At 48.0% G+C, this 17466-nt stretch overlaps 1 protein-coding gene and 1 long non-coding RNA gene across 5 annotated transcripts in view; one reads left to right on the top strand and one right to left on the bottom strand.

Annotated features, from left to right (window-relative positions):
• The window catches only part of HNF1B (HNF1 homeobox B), a 61801-nt gene extending 51305 nt beyond the window's left edge, over positions 1-10496 (top strand). For all 4 annotated transcript variants that reach the window (XM_027517563.1, XM_027517561.1, XM_027517560.1 and 1 more), the window contains exons 8-9: positions 470-588; positions 9558-10496. In XM_027517563.1, coding sequence (XP_027373364.1) covers positions 470-588; positions 9558-9578 — 140 coding nt within the window. In that variant the 3' untranslated portion in view covers positions 9579-10496. The remainder of the gene's footprint in view (positions 1-469; positions 589-9557) is intronic.
• Positions 7554-9797, bottom strand: LOC113877459. Its single transcript, XR_003506746.1, has 2 exons — positions 9708-9797; positions 7554-7736 (listed from the first exon to the last, which is right to left on the bottom strand). It is a non-coding gene; the product is annotated as an uncharacterized LOC113877459 (long non-coding RNA).
• Positions 10497-17466: the final 6970 nt, after the last annotated feature.

Genomic DNA, 17466 nt, shown 5'->3' with positions numbered 1-17466 from the left:
CCCCCTGCATTGGGAGCATGGAGTCTTAGCCACTGGACTACCAGGGAAGTCCCAGGATCACTTGCTGATATCCAGGCATCTAATACTTTGGAAGTCAGGGAAAGAAAGTGCTCCCGCCACAAAAGTGCCAGCCACCTCTATCCACCAGGCACTGTGGAAACCTATTTATCTATTTGGTAAACTGCTTTAAACACAGTCTCTTTTAATCCTACAACAGATATCATTCCCATTTTACAGAGGAGGAAACTGAGGCTAACTGCGTTGATTAAGGAGCCAGGATTTAAACACATAGCCATTCTTTTTGATCACATCACACTGCCTTGCCCAAACATAACTACCACCCACCCCCACTCCCTTTTATCTGCCTGGGGAAAAAGGAACAGTGGTGTGGGATGAGGGGTGGTCTGTAGCTGTGCTTACATTCTTGCGGGATCTGCACCTTGACCTTGTCTTCACTCTGTCTCTGCAGTGTACACACACAAGCAGGAACCTCCCCAGTATTCCCACACCTCCCGGTTTCCATCTGCGATGGTGGTCACAGATACCAGCAGCATCAGTACGCTCACCAACATGTCTTCCAGTAAACAGGTAATGCTGGCAAGAAGGTAGGGGGAGGGGAGGGATGACTGTGACTGCTGATGTGCAGAGAGCGTGACAAGTATGCACTCGGCCTCAGTGTGGTCCTTCTGAGGCTCCCTGGGTACTTTCTAAAAGAATCCCTGAGGTCTCAAGGCAAAGAAGATGGGCCACAGGCTGAAGGGGCTTATTGCTCCCCTAGCATCCCTAAGAAGAGCACTAGAGTAGTGAAGTGTGCTCAGCTGCTGGAGACTGGATTATACAGAGCCTGCGGGCACTGGGGTTGAGTATCCCCAGTGGGTTGGTCATGATCCACGGACAGGGTATGCCCAAGGAGGGCTCAGAAAGTCAGACCCTCTGAAGTCTCACGCTTTGCAAGAGGGATCCCTGAGGATTTCCCATCAGTTAACAAATAGAGAAAACGAACAGTGAGTCAGAGGTCCCAAGGCTGATTCACCCAGTTCAGAACTCATCCTGAACCCCCAGTGTTGTAAGCTCCAGAAAATGACCCAATTCTGCCAACCCACGGGGACTCCCCAGTAGACAGCCTGGCCTTACCAGGGGCCTGTATTCACTTGGTGTTTTATAGAGAAGCTCAGAATCAGCTTCCTGGTGCATTGAAAGTGGGGAATCCAGAGGCTTAGTCACCATTTCAGTTGATGACTAACTCCCACCTCCACATACATAGAGAGGATGGGGGTAAAGACGACCCATGGTGAGGCTACAGCTTGGGCAGCTGGACTCGAACAAGACACTGAGAGTTAGGAAACAGGACAAGACGTCTGAACGCAGGTCGCAATTCCAGAGTAACACAATAGGACCTTTTAGTAGCTGGGGTCTGTGCAGTGTGGGAACTGTTTGGCCTTTATTGATTGTTAGATAAGTAGGTGACAACCTTGAACTTCATGTCAGAGGCTCTCGGCAGCGTTTGGTCCTGTGGATGATCTTTTTTTTTTCCCCCATCAAATCACACTTCATCCACTGCCATGTGCTCCTGAGGAAGTTATTTCATGGGCTCAGCCTTCTCTGTTCTTCCTTTGCCCCCATCTCCTCCTGGTCCTGCAGTATCATGAAACAGGTGGATTCAGTTCCTGGCTTTGCCACTTGCTCGGTGACCTTGACCTCCCTGAGCCTTCACCTTCCTCATCTCTAAAACAAGTCGTGGCATCTACTTTTTGGGCGGATTTGGTTATGCCATGTAGATTAAGTGCCTGGCACATCTTGGGCTCTGAAACATACATGACCTAGTCCTTCGGGCTGTGGAATGAGGTGGGGTAGGGAGGGAGAGGTGTGTGGGACCCACTTTGCTATCCTTCTCTCACCCATTGGAAGATGAAAGGACAGTCCCCGTTGCCCTGCCCTTCGACTCCCTTGCGATTTCCCACTCTTTGTAGTGAGCAGGGAAAACATTTATCTGTGCTCACCAATCTCAATCAGGGGGGCAGCCAGGCGCAGCAGCCCTGCTTGGGAATACCTTCCCCTTTGAAAGGTTTATCAATCCATCTGCCGCTTGGGCAGCCCTGAACGGGGCTGTGATTAATGATTCCTGTCTTTCCCAAGTTGACTTTGATGCTTGCTTGTTGAAACAAGTCCTCTGAATTCAGGAAATGGCCTCTTAATCAAAACGCTTCGAGATGCTCTCTGAGATGCTGTACCGGCCCCCAAATGGGACTGAGTGGCCAGCCGACCTTGACGCCACATGAACGAGCCTCTAGAACTACTGTGAAGTCATCTCGAAACCCCCAGACATTTCAGGAGTCTGACGATAGACTCACAGTTTTATAGGATGATGACGATGACATTTAGTAAGGCTAGCACTCTTCATATAACACTGTACAATTTATGCTTCTCATGAACGTTATCTAGTTGTTTTCTTTTTGCCAAAACCTCCTAAGAAGTACAAAGAAATAAACCAAGGCTCAGAGATGCAGGGTAACCTGTCCAAAGTCACAAGAGATGATATGCTAGGACTGAACTTCCAGACTTTTGATCTTAGCTTCTAAATCCTGGACTTTTCCCACTTAAACACTACTCATCTTCCAATACCGATCTTTTTATTTATTTTTCACTGCTTTGGGTCTTCTGCTGTGCACGGGCTTTCTCTAGTTGCAGCGAGCAGGGACTGCTCTTCCTTGCAGTAGAGAGGCTTCTCATTGAGGCAGCTTCTCTTGTTGCAGAGCACAGGCTCTAGGGCTCATGGGCTCCGTAGTTGAGGTGCAGGGACTTAATTGAGCCAAGGCTTGTGGGGCCTTATTTCCCAGACCAGGTTCATTGGCAGGCAGATTCTTAACCACTGGACCACCGGGGAAGTCCTGGCAATACCCGTCTTTAAAACGCCTATGGTAATCACTTCTCTTGTGGTCTGTAACAGTCAGGAACAAGAGTAAAAATTAAACCTACATAACTATATTCCAGTCAGGAAACCTTCTTCCTGCAAACAACGGGAGAAGAGAGGGTAGGAAAGATGGAATGAAATAAGAGGAGAGTGAAGATGCTGCCTCTTGGCAGCAGGAGGAACCCAAGGGGAGGAAAAGTTGTACACACTCTGTTCTGAAGGCAAAGGGTCAGAGGTGAGTTTCAGAAGGGAATTGGTGGCAATTCTGCTTTTTTGTTGTTTGAAAGTGTTCTTTTCCAAAAAGCATTTCAAGACTATTGCTAGGAGTCGGAAGCCCATGACATAAGGAGAGGAAGATTCCTTGGCCAAATATGTTGGGGGAACAGCTGGGTTTAGCAGAAACCCCACAGGACAGGGCTTCTCAGAATCTCTCCTGTGCCAATGTGGGCATTGAACCAGGACCCGTCCCGGGCAGGGCTGCTTTAGAGGCATCGTAGAATGCTAAGAAAAGGGTCTGAGCCAATCCTGGCTCCTTCACACCTGCTCCATGACCTTGGGCAATTAATTCAGGGCTGTGAGTCTTGGGTTCTTCATCTCCAAAGGGGAAGCTCCCACCTCCCTCATACAGAATATACAAAGTGCCTGAAGATCATGCCTGGTACTGAGTCATATGCTCGAAGTGACAGCTTCCTTCCTGTTCCTACCCCTTTCTGTCTGTGATCCCCTAGAAGACACCTTCCGTTAGGTCCTTCAGGATTGAACTCACTGCTTGGTCTGCACGTGGTCAAAGGAGGTTCTGACAATAACATGTCTCAGGGTTGGGACCATTTCTCTGGCACATCCTGCCTTCTGGGCCGGGGCTCCAGATCCCTGCTTCCCACTCTCCTGCTACACAAGGATGCCCTTTCACCCACCTCCCAGGAAAAAAAGCCAGTAGTTCAGGCCTTTCAAAGCACCCAAGCCCTTTGTGTGTGGCCAAATGCCTGGCCTTTAGTAGATATTCAGTAAATATGAATGAGTGAGTGAATGAATGAGTGAATGAATGAATACATTCAAATCTAACATTTTTTTTTGAGTACCTCCCATTTGCCATGTAGGACTCCAGGTGATTTTCCATCTTACCTTTCCTGGCTAACCCTCCTGCAAGGTAGAAATTTTTATGCCTAATTTACAGAGCCAAAAATGGAGATTCAAAGATGGGGTGGAATCTGGCTAAGCATACAGGATGGTAAATCTGGAGCTAGAGTTCCAGACTTTGGTTCTTCTCACTCCAAATCCACTCGACAACACTCACCTTCTAAGATCCATTTTTAAAGTGCTTATAAAAATGACTCAAGGTTATGCCGGCCTGAGGCTAAAGCCAGGATTTGACCTTGTCTCCCAGTGTTTTCCACCGTCAGGACAGGCATGCCGCAAGACCTTGTGGATCATGTTTCAGAAACCTCAGGCTGGAACTTTCTTGCTGGGAATCCTTGGCAGCTACTGCCCTCTGTCCTTTCCAGAGCCTGTCTCCTGTCACCAGCTCCCCCACCCCCCAAAGAGTCCTGGCGAGTTACCATCTAAGTGGGTCTCTGCCTGAGCTTCCTGCAAAAACAACAGCCCTCTAGCCTGGAAACCAGACCACAGCAAGCACCAGCCTTGGCTAAAACAAGTGTGGGCAGGCTGTGAGCAGACTCCTGTTTCCACAACTCTACCCACCGCTCCACTTCCTAGTTTATATAGAGAGAGGTCAGGAGAGGACCACCACCCCCCTCCCCCGACCCCACCCTCTGCCCAGAGCAGTCACCCATCAGGGGTGCTGATGAGAAGGAGGTGGGCAGGCTCATCATAAATCCCCTGAAGCTGCACCCACCCCACCACCCCCTCCTACCCCTTTCCCACGCGCTCCCGACCTTCCCCCCACCCCCCAGTGGTGAGGCAGTGTGGGCTTGATGGTAAAGAGCCAGTGTAGGGGTTAGACAGACCCCGTCCCCAGCTTCTGCCACTTTCTACCTATGTGACCAAAGGCAAAGGTCCAGCCTCTCTGAACTTCAGTTTCCTTACCTGTAACATGAAGATAACGATTTCTCCTTTGTGGGATCATTGAAAGGGCAAAATGCAATAAAACTTGTAAAACACTCAGCTCAGTGCTTGGCTGGGAACACCCAGTCTGTGGCAGCTGGGTCAACCTTGGCTTTCCCTGAGGGTAACCTTGGGTGTCTCTCGAGCTTCGGAAGGAGGATTTTAAATGGTAAGGGGCATTTATTTCCCCCTGGTGTCCCACTCAGAAGATAAAAGGCAGTAATCTTACATAGTGGGTTTTCTGTTGAGACATCCTGGGCAAGTCATTTAAAATCTCTCTAAGCCTCAGTTCCCTCATCTAAAACACTGTAAGTATAATCATTACTTGTAATGAATAGAGCTATCATGAATCTACCTTAATAGATTATTAACAATCATCTGTATTCACTGTCTCCACCTCCTCATCCCCAATTCTTTTTATTTTCTTATTTTTACTGAGGTATAGTTGCTTTATTCTCTGAGTTTCAGCATAGCACTTCACAATTTTTAAAGATTAGTCTTCATTTATGGTTATACGATATTGGCTATATTCCAGTATCCATGCTGCACATTAGATCCTCGCGGGTTATTTATTTTATTCATAGTAGTTTGTACCTCTCAATTTCCTCTCTTGTCCCACCCCTCTTCCCTCTCCCCAGTGGTAACCACTGGTCTGTTCTCCATATCTGTGAGTCTGTCTCTTTTCTATTATCGTCACTAATTTGTTGTATTTTTTAAATTCCACATGTAGTGACACCATATAGTATTTGTCTTTCACTGTCTGACTTATTTCACTAAAGCATGATGCCCTCCTAATCCATCTATGCTGTTGCAAATGTGAAATTTCATTCTTTTTTATGGCTGCATAGACTGAAGCGACTTAGCAGCAGCAGCAGCAGTATTCTATTGTATATACCTGGGGTGGGGGGTGTACGGAGACCTGTACGCCCCCATAGTTCTCTCTTGAGAGCATTGCAGACTGGCTTTTGTCCCCACATTCCTGAAACCCCTCTTGCCCAGTTCACTAATATCTCCGCATTGCCAGATCCAGCAGTTACTTCTCAATCTCTATCTCTGACGTAGCCGATCACTCCCTCTTTTTCTCTCTTGAGTCTTAGGACACTACCTGTTCCTGGTTCTCCTCCTATGGCACTGGCCACTCCTCATTTCCTTGGCTGCCAGCTCATCTTTGCAACATTTACTAGTTGAGGGGCTCTGGGACTCATTCTTTGGCCTTTTCTCCTCCATGTTTATTCCTGGGTGATCTCCAGCCGCGTGAATTTGGGTCAGGTGTACACGACCATGGGTCTTATCATTCCATCTCCAGTACTGACCTCTCCCTTCAGGGCACATTCACAGACCCAGTGCCTCTTTGGCAAGTACCGGTGCACGCCTAATATACCTCACCAGCATCTCAGATCAAATCTGCCTAACACAGCAGCTCTTCATTTTGCCCCAGTGTCTCCTGACCGAAATTGCTTTCTGCTTGGGCTTGTCCATTTCCAAAAACGCCATCAGTTGTTCAGGTGAGACCCCTGAGATTACCTGTGATCATTTCACACCCCGCATTCCACATCCCGTCCATCAACGAGGTCTGCTAACGGTCCTTTAAAATGTATCCTCTACCTGACTGCTTCTTACCCACCCCATTAGTCTTGTGCTCCTGTAGCAGCCCCTAACTTCCCATTCTTGCCCCACAGGGATGGGTGTGCTCTGTTCACCACTCAGCAGCCAGAGTGGTCTCTGAGAAAGGAAAATCCATCATGTCACTCCCCCCGCCCCTGTCAAAAGTCTCCACTAGCTTCTGGCTGTAACCAGATTGAAGCAGAGACTTCCAAGACCCTATGTGGTCAGACTGAAGCCTCTCCTTCCTCTGTCCGTCGGCTTCAGCCACACCAGAGCTGGAGGGCTCCCACCGCAGGACTTCTCCTCCTGCGACACCTTCTGCTGGAGTATACTTTAGAGTGCATCTTTGCATATGCTCGTTGCATCTAGCTCAAACCTCAGAGAATGGGGGGATCACCTCCCGACCCCCCTGCATAATTTCTTCCCCCTTCCCTCTAGCCATTGTGACTTTTATCATGCTTATCTTTCGAGAGTATTCATCTCCTTCTGAATTTTTATGTGATGCATTTCTTAACTCGTTCATTGTTCAAAACTCTCACTAAAATGTCAGCTCAGTGCAGGTGGGGACAGAGTCCCATTCACAGCTGCATGCCCAGTGCCTGCGAATGTGCTGAGCATAGGGAAGGCCCACAAAACCATGTTAAATGAATGAATGACGATTCAAAGGCGTGATGTGAGAATTCTATGGAATGATGCGTATCAAGGCTTTCCTTAGCAATGCAGCCTGGCACACAGTAGGACCTCAGTAAATGTCAGCTCTTCCCATTATGGATCAGATCTTCTTAGGGTGAGGACGTCCTTAAGAATCCTCCAGCTGCCCCACCCTCCAGACGGAGGGCTCTGTAGTCACTCGGGGACCCCCAGGCAGGGTCCCCGCGGGGCTGGCTGAGCCGGGCCTCAGTTCTGAGGGAACCCAGCGCGCCCCTTATCAGATGTTTGTGTTTAGACTCTGAAGGGGGCAAATAACTCTAGTTCCTTTGACAACATTTAGGGCTCTGCCACCATTTTATTATGTGAGCAAACATTTGATAGCTGGGAAGCCCATCCCTAATGACAGGTCATAGAATCTCGCTGGCGTCTGCTTATCTGTTCTTGGTGTTTGCTCTTCCATTGAAACCTGCAAGGTCACAAGCCGTTTTCTCTCTCCTCCACCTGAAATCTGAAAATTGGAAAAAGCTTGATAGTGAGGAGTAAAGAGACTGGAGAGAGCAGGGGTGGGTGGAGGGAGGAAGAGGAGGCAAAAGATATCAGAGGACCCTGCCCAGGGGCTCAAGAATGCAGAAGGGCCAGAAACCTGTCTCCACACATGGACGCACCACTCAGCCCCGCTCTGAGGAGCTCTGGGGGGTGGCGGGGGCGGGGGCACGGGGAGCAGCCCAGACCAGGGCACCCCGGGCAGCTTAACAAGGACAGTTGTACCAGCACCACGGGGAGGACGGCACGCCTAGCAGCCCATCTAATCCCCCAACAACCTTCATCATAAAGGTGGGGAAACCAAGGCCCAGAGAAAGGAGTTTGAACAAGAGCAAAGCTCGTAGGGACTTCCCTAGTGGTCCAGTGGCTAAGACTCCACACCCCCAAGGCCAGGGGCCCGGGTTTATCCCTGGTCAGAGAACTAGATCCCACATGCTGCAACTAAGAGTTCATATGCTGTAGCTGAGACCTGGCGCAGCCAAATAAATAAATATAAAAAAAAACAACAACAACAAAGCTAATAGAAGGCTCTTAACCTCAATGTAATGTAAAGAACACTGTCTGGGAGGTCTCCCAGAACTGGTTTGAATCTCTGGCCCCACACTCTCCTAATTCTGAAACCTTGGGCAATTCCTGGACTCTCTTTGACCTTGCTTTCGCAATCTGTAAAATGGACATAATAGCAGCCCCATACAAGGCTATGGCTGGGAGAACTGGTTAATGGAATAATAGTGGGATAAGAGGCCTTTAACAGTGTGATAGATATGTGAACACGTTGTGTGTGGCTGTGGCTGTTTCTGTGTCTTTGTGTGGAAGGGGGAATGTTTGAGGGGGAGTCTTGAGAAAACGAACCGTTAAGTCAAAGGGCAGAACCTTCCTCTGAGATGACAACAAAGGGGAAAGGGAAGGAAGAGAAGCAAAGCCGGGGAAAAGGGACTCCCCGGAAGGAAAACGCGAGCTGTGATCTTGCATGACAGTTGAGATGAGTGAGGCCCACGGCTCTGGGAGCGGAGGCTGCCCCACGTGGGGGTCTGGCTCTTCTCAGGGACTCCTCCATGCTGGGTCTCCTGCCCCAACCCACCCAGAAGCCTGGTCTCAAAGGCCTTTAGCCCTTGGATCCCAGTTTTCTGATTTCTTGTCTTGATAGTAGCAAGCATTATAGAAAGCACTTTGCAATTTCCCACACTTCTTCCTGATGGAGCGTTAGTATGTGGTGATTTTCTCTTGTGCTCTGTGGCCTTGGGGCTCGGCACAGATCAGCAGCATCAGCCCAACCTGGGAGCTGATTAGAAATGCAGGTTCTTAGGCCCACCCCCGGCCCACTGAGTCAGAATCTACCTTTTAACAGGATCTCTGCTACTCCGTTTGGGAAGGGATCTGGGGGACCCCTGCTCTTAGATTTTCTTAGGATGAGACCCTTACTTCCTTCAAAAGCAAAAGCTCCCCATCCAGCTGTCATTGCCACCAAACTGAGCAATTTATAAAACGCACTCTCACAGGAAGAGGAGTCCCATTTCAGCATAAAGGTCGGCAAGTTATGACTATTTCAAGGCAATTGGCAATTCACTTCTCTCTTCTAGGAATGGCCGGCTCCTAGATTTTCCTAAAGGGAGCGTGTTTCAGGACCAGCCCTGCAGGACTCTGAGGGCACGGGGTCCCTACACCTCCAGCCTCCAGCTCTTTGCTGGTGGAGTTGGGTCTCAGCTCCCCCAGAGAAGCCAGACGCTAAGGGCCCAGGTCCCCACCAGAGGTGCACAGCTGAGCTGTCTCTCCTCTCTCTCTGCAGTGTCCTCTCCAAGCCTGGTGATGCCCACACATCACTTACTTTGTGCACAGCAACAAGGACCCTTATTTTCCACATCATCACCCTCTGGGCAGCTGTCATGGAGAAGCGCAGTGACCCGACATGCAGCACCTGCGAGAGGTCCCTGCTCACCTGCTGTCCTGCCGGCGCCTCGGACACTGGCTCTGACAGGCGCAGCCCCTTCTATGCAGTATTGTCACGATGCTTCTCCCAAGAAGTCTGGTCTGTCCTAGAGGCAGGGGACAAAGAAGCGGCGGAAGAGGAAGAGAGAAAGCCGTAGCGTCTACATCGCTCTCTTTCATCGAACAAACTGAAGTGAAAACTTGAATCTGTTACTGAAATGAGAAGAGGAGGACACGTGCTATTGAACTGAGCCAAACACAATGTAAATATCAGCCACCTCCCCCTGTCCCGCCCCCCATCCCGGCTGATCTGGAGATTTCTTTTAAAGAAGTAAATTTGTCCAATGGGTGTAAACTATAAACTACTGTAATTAAGTGCAATTTCCCCCCTCTACTTCCTCTCCCCTCTGCCCTGTATATAATACTAAAGTGTCTATCGATTTTCTCTGTAAAGGTCAGAGTTGAATTTTCAAAGTGATTCGCCCCCTCTCTCTTCCCCCACGGAGAAATACCCAAGGCAGCAGTGAAGCCCTTGACCCGCTTCCTCGGCCCTGGACACACACAGAGACTGTGTATTTTGGACTGACTGCCAGCTCACTCTGATCTCCTGATGTTAAGACACACCTCTGGGTCCCTAGAAGGGCTGAACAGAGAGTCAGAGTAGTGTCTTAGCTTCCGGAAGGGTTGGGGGGCCAGCCAGGACAGCCCCAGGAAACCCCAAGGCAGGGACGCTGGCTGTTTGATAGCACAAGAAAAAGTTGCCCTTTCAGAAAACCTCCCATTAAAACAATTTATTTTATCATGGCCCAGAGTCTCATATTTCTACCTCTGATGCTTTCCCTGCCTTGGTTTCTCCAAGAACCCCTGGCCCCTGGTCTTCTTGGAATTTTCCACTTACTCCACGGGGCTCGCTGCTACATGTCCCATTGTCTTCGGCCAGCCTTATTGCTAAGGTAAGAAATGTTTTTTCCCCCAGTCAGACTCCAATACTTTGTCTTTCTGTGACTCATCGGAGTAGACTTGGAGCCAACTCTTGGTGACTGTTGGTCACAGGAACAGAGGAAAAAGTAGGAAACGTGGAATCACCGTGGGTAACATTGTCAGCTTCATTGTAAGCGTGAACTCCAACCTTTCTTCCCTCCCATGGGGCTGTAGTCAGGAGAATGGCTCCTGTGGGTATCACCTCCTGCCCGGGTTCTTGCCTCCGGTAAGGATAGTATTGAAGACAAATAGTCCAAAAGGTGAAAAGCCAGAGGACTAAACACTCTCTAGCAGGCGCTTTGCCACAAATAATCCAGCGTTGACTCTAGGAAGAGAGAGGCTGGACCTTTCCTCCTTGCCGTCTCCAGCACAGACTTACCAGCCTGTGGTTTCTGGCTTCTAGACAGAGCAGTTCCCAAGCTGGCTGCAAGGGAGGGCGTCATGCTGAAGAGGTCCCAAGCAACAGATTTTTCAAAATCTCAAAGTAGTAGAAGATGCAGTTCTTAGTGAGCCTGGCAAAGGTACTGAGAGCCCAGGGTAGGGATGGAGACTGTTAGAAATGCTGACCTCTTTTGGCTCCTTGCTCCCCTCCAGACAATGTTATTTGGGCTAAAGTGGTCGAGAGAAAATTCACGGATGGGTTGGAAAGGGCCGGGGCCAAAGCCGAGCACCTTGTGTCAAGAGAGGCCAGGATTTGCTGACTCTGGTGGAGATGGCTTATTCGTTGGCTCCTGTGAGTTCAGGAAGAGGAAGGGAATATAGGTCTTGAATTCCAGCCTCAACTGGAGCCCTATGTTTGAATTCACATTGTTTTTGGAGCAGTAAGTATCTGCATTTGGTAGATTTTATATCTATTACATTGTGTTATTGTAATAATCCTGAAAACCCAGGAGGTCTTAATCACTCAAGAAGTCATCCGGGAGTGTGGAGGACTTGGGGAGGGGTGGAAATCTCTAGGAATTTTTCTTAACTAGACCCTATGTGGACCAAGACTCATACAAGGTGACCCTGGTAGCTGAGAGCACTCCCTTCTAAAGCCAATCTCTCTTCTCACTGACTCTAAGAGTGGCAAGGAGGCCCACTGTGCATGGACTCAGGTGGGCATTACCCCCTCCAAAGATTCATCTGCAACTAAAGCCCCCCATGCCTTCTTCCTGTATGGACCAGTCGCTTGGGAATTCCTACCCCAAGCAACAGGTTTTTCAAAATCCCGGTATAGTGGGAGATGCAGTTCTTAGTGATCCAGGAGTCTCAAATGCTGTCTCAACCAGAGACAGCAAATCTTGGCCTCTTTTTTCACATGGTACTTGGCCGAGGCCCCAACCCTTTTCAACTCAACCATAAATTTTCTCTTGAATGCTTTAGCCTAAATAATATTATCTGGGGGAGCCAGGAGCCAAAGGATCAGTTCCTTATGGACTAACATTTTCAGAAGATCTCTTTACACCCTGAGCTCAGGCTAATAGACAATTCTGTTTTCACTGTGACCTGCTGTGGTTTCTTGGGTGAGCTCTGGGGAAGGCAGATTTAAGTTTCACATTGTGGATAAGCAATGAAATCAGTCATGGAAACCTGCCTGACAGTGGATTTGAATGGTCCATACCAGTGAATTATTTCCCCCAAAAGCAGAGAGAGCTAGAGTGTTAACTACTGGATTCAGGTGGATAAGAACACAGTCTAGACAGCCAGGGAATCTGAGCTCTGGGTTGGGGGGAAGGTTTTTGATGTTCTTTTTGAAGCCAGAATGCCTTGATTAGGATCTCCAGCATCACCACTTAACCCCGTCCTCATTGTCCTCCTACGGAAAATTGGGTGATTGTAGTAGTACCTACTGTATAGGATTGTTGAGTAAATGAGTTCATGCTTGTTAAGTGCTTGGACGTGGGCCTGGTACCTCGTGAATACTGTGTGTTAACTATTCTCTCATCCCAGAGTGAGTGATAGTCGCTCAGTTCTCTCCAGCTCCTTGTGACCCCATGTGCTGAAGCCCGCCAAGCTCCTCTGTCCATGGAATTCTCCAGGCAAGGATACTGGAGTGGGTTGCCATTTCCTTCTCCAGGGGATCTTCCCAACCAGAGATCAAACACAGGTCTCCTGTACTGCAGGCAGATTCTTTACCATCTGAGCCACCAGGGAAGCCTACTATTAACAGACATTTTTAAGTATAAAGACAGGTCAACTTAAAAAGTATCAGCAGATACATGCTTGACTTTATCTTATAATCTATAGATAATACATTAGAATATGTAATGAATCCATATACCTTTTCTAAAGGCATACCCAAGATAGAAGTAGCAATAAGGTTATAAATGTCAATTCCAGAGTGCCTTCTCATATATTCTTCTGGACCTGGTTGATCTTTCCAGATACGCTCATCACAAATGTAATGTTTGGTAAATAAAACTGCCAATAATTGGTGAAATGATTTTGCTCATGTCTATGGTACATGACCAACCAAGCAGAGAACCAAGGATGAGTCAGGGAGAAGAGGTCTGAGGAGAGAGAGGGCAGGCTTGACTGGGGAGTCTGTCTCTTTAGGGGAAGAAGAAGGTAAAAGGTGGGGATGATCGGGAGGAGACGACAGAGAGCCAGGAAGCTAGGACTAAAGCTGGCTATAAGCTCCTAAAGGTTGAGGGCGTTGGTGGTGGTGGGGTGGTGATGGGAAATACAGGGATCTAGGAACAGTGGGTCAGGAAGAGGCAGGAGTGAACTTCCTCCCAAGGACAGTCAGAGCTGAGGTGTCCCCTATGAATGAGGAAGTAATTCAAATAAACGCCACTGAAATCTGTTCTGAACAGATCGCCAATAATGGACCACACAGAGGATTTGCCACACAGTGACAAATCCATGTTTTTTAAAATACTTTAAACACTTCCCAGTTGTTTCAAACAGACTGAGTATTTACAAGAAGTTGCAATCAGCTAAATAAAATGTCTATAAAGCCCCTCCCTGTCTCCCTCCTTCCCTCCTCCTCTCTACCTCTCTCTGTTTTAGTCTGTCTGTCTCTCTCTTTCATACAGAGGTCATTCCAGCTGGGTAAATACTAGATTGTCAGATAAGATTTATAACATGACAGTATTTTATTAATGAATCTTTGGGGTATGCAGACCTTCACACATGCCTGGATGACCAGTTTTTTCCCTTTCTTTTCAAAGTCGCTCAGTCATGTCTGACTCTTTGCAACCCCATGGACTGTACACACCATGGAAATCCCCAGGCCAGAATACTGGCCAGTGTTCTTGCCTGGAGAATCCCAGGGACGGGGGAGCCTGGTGGGCTGCTATCTATGGGGTCACACAGAGTTGGACATGACTGAAGTGACTTAGCAGCAGCAGCAGCCTTTCCTTCTCCAGGGGATCTTCCCAACCCAGGGATCGAACCCAGGTCTCCTGCATTGCAGGCAGTTCCCCACTTTCTAAGGAAAAATGAGCAGAGCAAACATGAGGGGAATGGCATCAAAAGCAGAAATCATCAAAGCAGATTTTTTGCAGTCTGTATATGTATGTGTATGCCAACAGACCACCCAAAATTTCTTTGCAGTTTCCACACACTTAATTGTCTCACTAGATATGTACTGGGATATCCTCCAAAGGCTGGTTTCCTTCCTGTGCTCTATTGTTCAGACATCCTTAATAAAGCAATTATATTAAATGATTTCCAATTAATTATGAAAGGGATAAAAAGATAAAGTTGGTTTTTTAAAAGACAAAAAAAAAAAAAAATCATACTCTAAGGAAAGCATGCCTGATTTCCTAAGCCATTATAAAGCCTCTGTGTATCCCTTTGCTTTTGGAAACATCATCTAGTCCAAAATAATATTTCTCATTTGTTTATTCAAGAAATACTTACTGGGACTTCCCTGATAGTCCAGGGGTTAATACTCTGCAGTTGCAATGCAGAGAACGCGGGTTCAATCCCTGGTTGGGGCATTAAGATCCCACATGCTACATGGCCAAAGAACAGAAAAAAAAAAAAAGAAAAGAAAAGAAATACATCTACTGTGTGCTAGGCACCATTGTTCTAGACCCCGAGAATACAACAATGAATCAAATAGATGAAAGTTCATTTCCGCTTGCAAGCGCCACACTCTGGTTAGGGAGGCAGGCAATGAGCATGCGCACGTGTGTGTGGTCACGCCACGTGATCTATGAACAGTGCAGCAGGGAGACCGGAGCAGCTGCAGAGCTGAGTGAGAGGGAGCGTGGGGGTCAGGGTGTGAGCAGAGTGCTGGCTGCGGGTGATGACCAACGACAAGGAGTTTGTCATCTTTGTAAGGACTGCTATAAGCTACTGGAAGGACTTTTATTCTGAGGGAGCTGGAGGCCATTAGGAAGTTGTGAGCAGAGCAGGGGCAAGATCTGTCTGATGCTGTTTTGCTTTTTTTTTTTTTTTTGCCTGTGCCGTATCTTCATTGCCACATGTGGGCTCTTAGTTGCAACATGCAGAATCTAGTTTCCTGACTAGGGATCAAACCCCGGGCCCCCTGCATTAGAAGCGCAGCGTCTTAACCACTGGACCACCAGAGAAGTCCCTGGCTTATGCTTTAAAAGGATCCCCCTGGCTGCTGAGTTGTAGGGAAGGCCCAAGAGTGCAGCAAGGAGACCCTCAGGAAGTCATTGCATCACTGGAGCCTGATACCAGGGGCTGGTGGTGGAGGGGAGGAGAGCCTGTCTGATTGTGGATATGGTTTTAAAGGGAGAGGATCTGCAGGCACTAGAATTTTCTGATAGTTTTTATGTGACATCAAAGAGGATTCCAAGGTCTGGGGCCTGAACAAAGCAGGAAATAGAAATCGATGCTACAGAAAGCAGGATTACCTGGACAGAGACTCTGTGTCAGGCATTTTGTAAACTGGCACTTTAGGAAGCATCTGGGTAGCACGGCATGCTGTGATGTCAGGGCTCGCCAGGTGACGGTAACCTGACATCTGATATTCATCCAAGAAACATTTATTGAGTGCTTACTACATGCTACGTACTTTTCTGGGCATGGAGAGAAAAGCAGTTTAAAAAATGTTTCTCTTCCCATGGGGCTTACAGTCAACTGGGAGGGAGCCAACAATAACGAAATAAGCAAAGTATACAATATGCCAGATACTGATTGATAGGTGATGAAAAGCAACACAAAGCTGAGAGAAGGAGGCAGGGGTGGGGAAGGAGGTGGGGCCATTTTGGTAGGGGGATCCCCTTGCTTTCCAAGACAGGGATTTTTGGAGGCATCTTGACTAGCAACAGAATGCATGTTTGTTTGTTTTAATTGAAGTGTGGTTGATTTACCACGTTCTGTTCATTTCTGTTGTATAGCCAAGGGATTCCGGTTTTATATTCTTTTCTGTTACAGTCTATCACAGGTTGCTGGCTACAGTTCCCTGTGCTACACAGTAGATCTTGTTGCCTCTTCCACATATAATAGCTTACATCTGCTAGCTCTAACCTTCCACTCCACCGCTCCCCCGACCCCATCCCCCTTGGCAACCACAAGCCTGTTCTCTGTGTCCATGAGTCTGCATCTGCTTCATTTGTGTCGTATTTAAGTTATTCATTGACGTACTTCTGACTGCACTGGGCCTTTGTTGCTGTGTGCCGGCTTCCTCTAGTTGCAGAGACTGGGGGCTACTCTCTCTTTGCAACGCGCAGGCTTCTCACTCTGGCGGCTTCCCTTGCTGTGGACCACAGGCTCTAGAGTATTCAGGCTTTGGTCATTGCTGCACGCTAGCCCAGGCTCCCAGGCTCTAGAACCCAGGCTCAACAGTCATGGCACGTGGGTTTAGTCCCTCCACGGCATGTGGCATCTTTCCGGACCGGGGATCAAACCCCTGTCTCCTACACTGACAGGCAGATTGTTTACCACTGAGCCATCAGGGAAGTACTCTGTTGTATTTTAGATTCCATATACAAGTGATATCACGCAGTATTTGTCTTTCTCTTTCTAACTTACTTCACTTACCTCTAGTGGCATCCATGCTACTGCAAATGGCATTATTTCATTCTTTTTTATGGCTGAATAGTATTCCATCATACGTAGGCACCACATCTTCTTTATCCATTCATCTGTTGATAGACATTTAGGTTGCTTCCATGTCTTGGCTATTGTGAATAGTGCTTTTATGAACAGAGGGATTCATGGATCTGTTTGGATTAGAGTTTCATCTAGATATACGCCCAGGAGAGAGATTGCTGGATCATGTGGTAAATCTATTGGGTTGACCAAATATTCACTTGAGTTTTTCCATAAGATGTTATGAAAAACCCAAACGAACTTTTTGGCCAACCTCATATTTTTTAATTTTAAAAGAGAGCGTAATTCTGAATCACCTACACTGGTGGTCAAAAATTTGTTCTCCCTGCTGTCTCCTTCTCTAGAAGAACTGTATTAGTTTCCTGTGGCTGCTCTAACAAATGACCACACGCTCAGGGGCTTAAACCACCAGAAATATATACTCTGACAGTCTGGGGCTGGAAGTCCAAAATCAGTGTCATCACGCCCAAGCCAGGTGTTAGCAGGGCCAACTCCTTCCAGAGGTTATAGAGGAGAATCTGCCTTGCCTCCTGCAGCTCTAGCAGCCTCCCGGGTCCCTGACTTAACGGCCACGTCACTCCAGTCCCTGCCTCCCTGGTCACACTGTCCTCTCTCCTGTGGTCAAGTCTCCCTCTTCCTCCTCCCTCTAAGGATGCATGGCATCATGTGTAGGGCCCACCCAGACTATCCAGGATATTCTTCCTTCATCACATCTGCCAAGACTCTTCACCTTTAAGGAAAAGAGTCCTTGACAGTCCTTGATGGCTCCC

This window comes from Bos indicus x Bos taurus, chromosome 19 (genome assembly GCF_003369695.1).
Source record: "Bos indicus x Bos taurus breed Angus x Brahman F1 hybrid chromosome 19, Bos_hybrid_MaternalHap_v2.0, whole genome shotgun sequence".
In the NCBI taxonomy this organism is placed as follows: Eukaryota; Metazoa; Chordata; class Mammalia; order Artiodactyla; family Bovidae; genus Bos; species Bos indicus x Bos taurus.
Note: the sequence above shows the minus strand (reverse complement) of the source record. Positions and strands in the feature narration are given on the sequence as shown.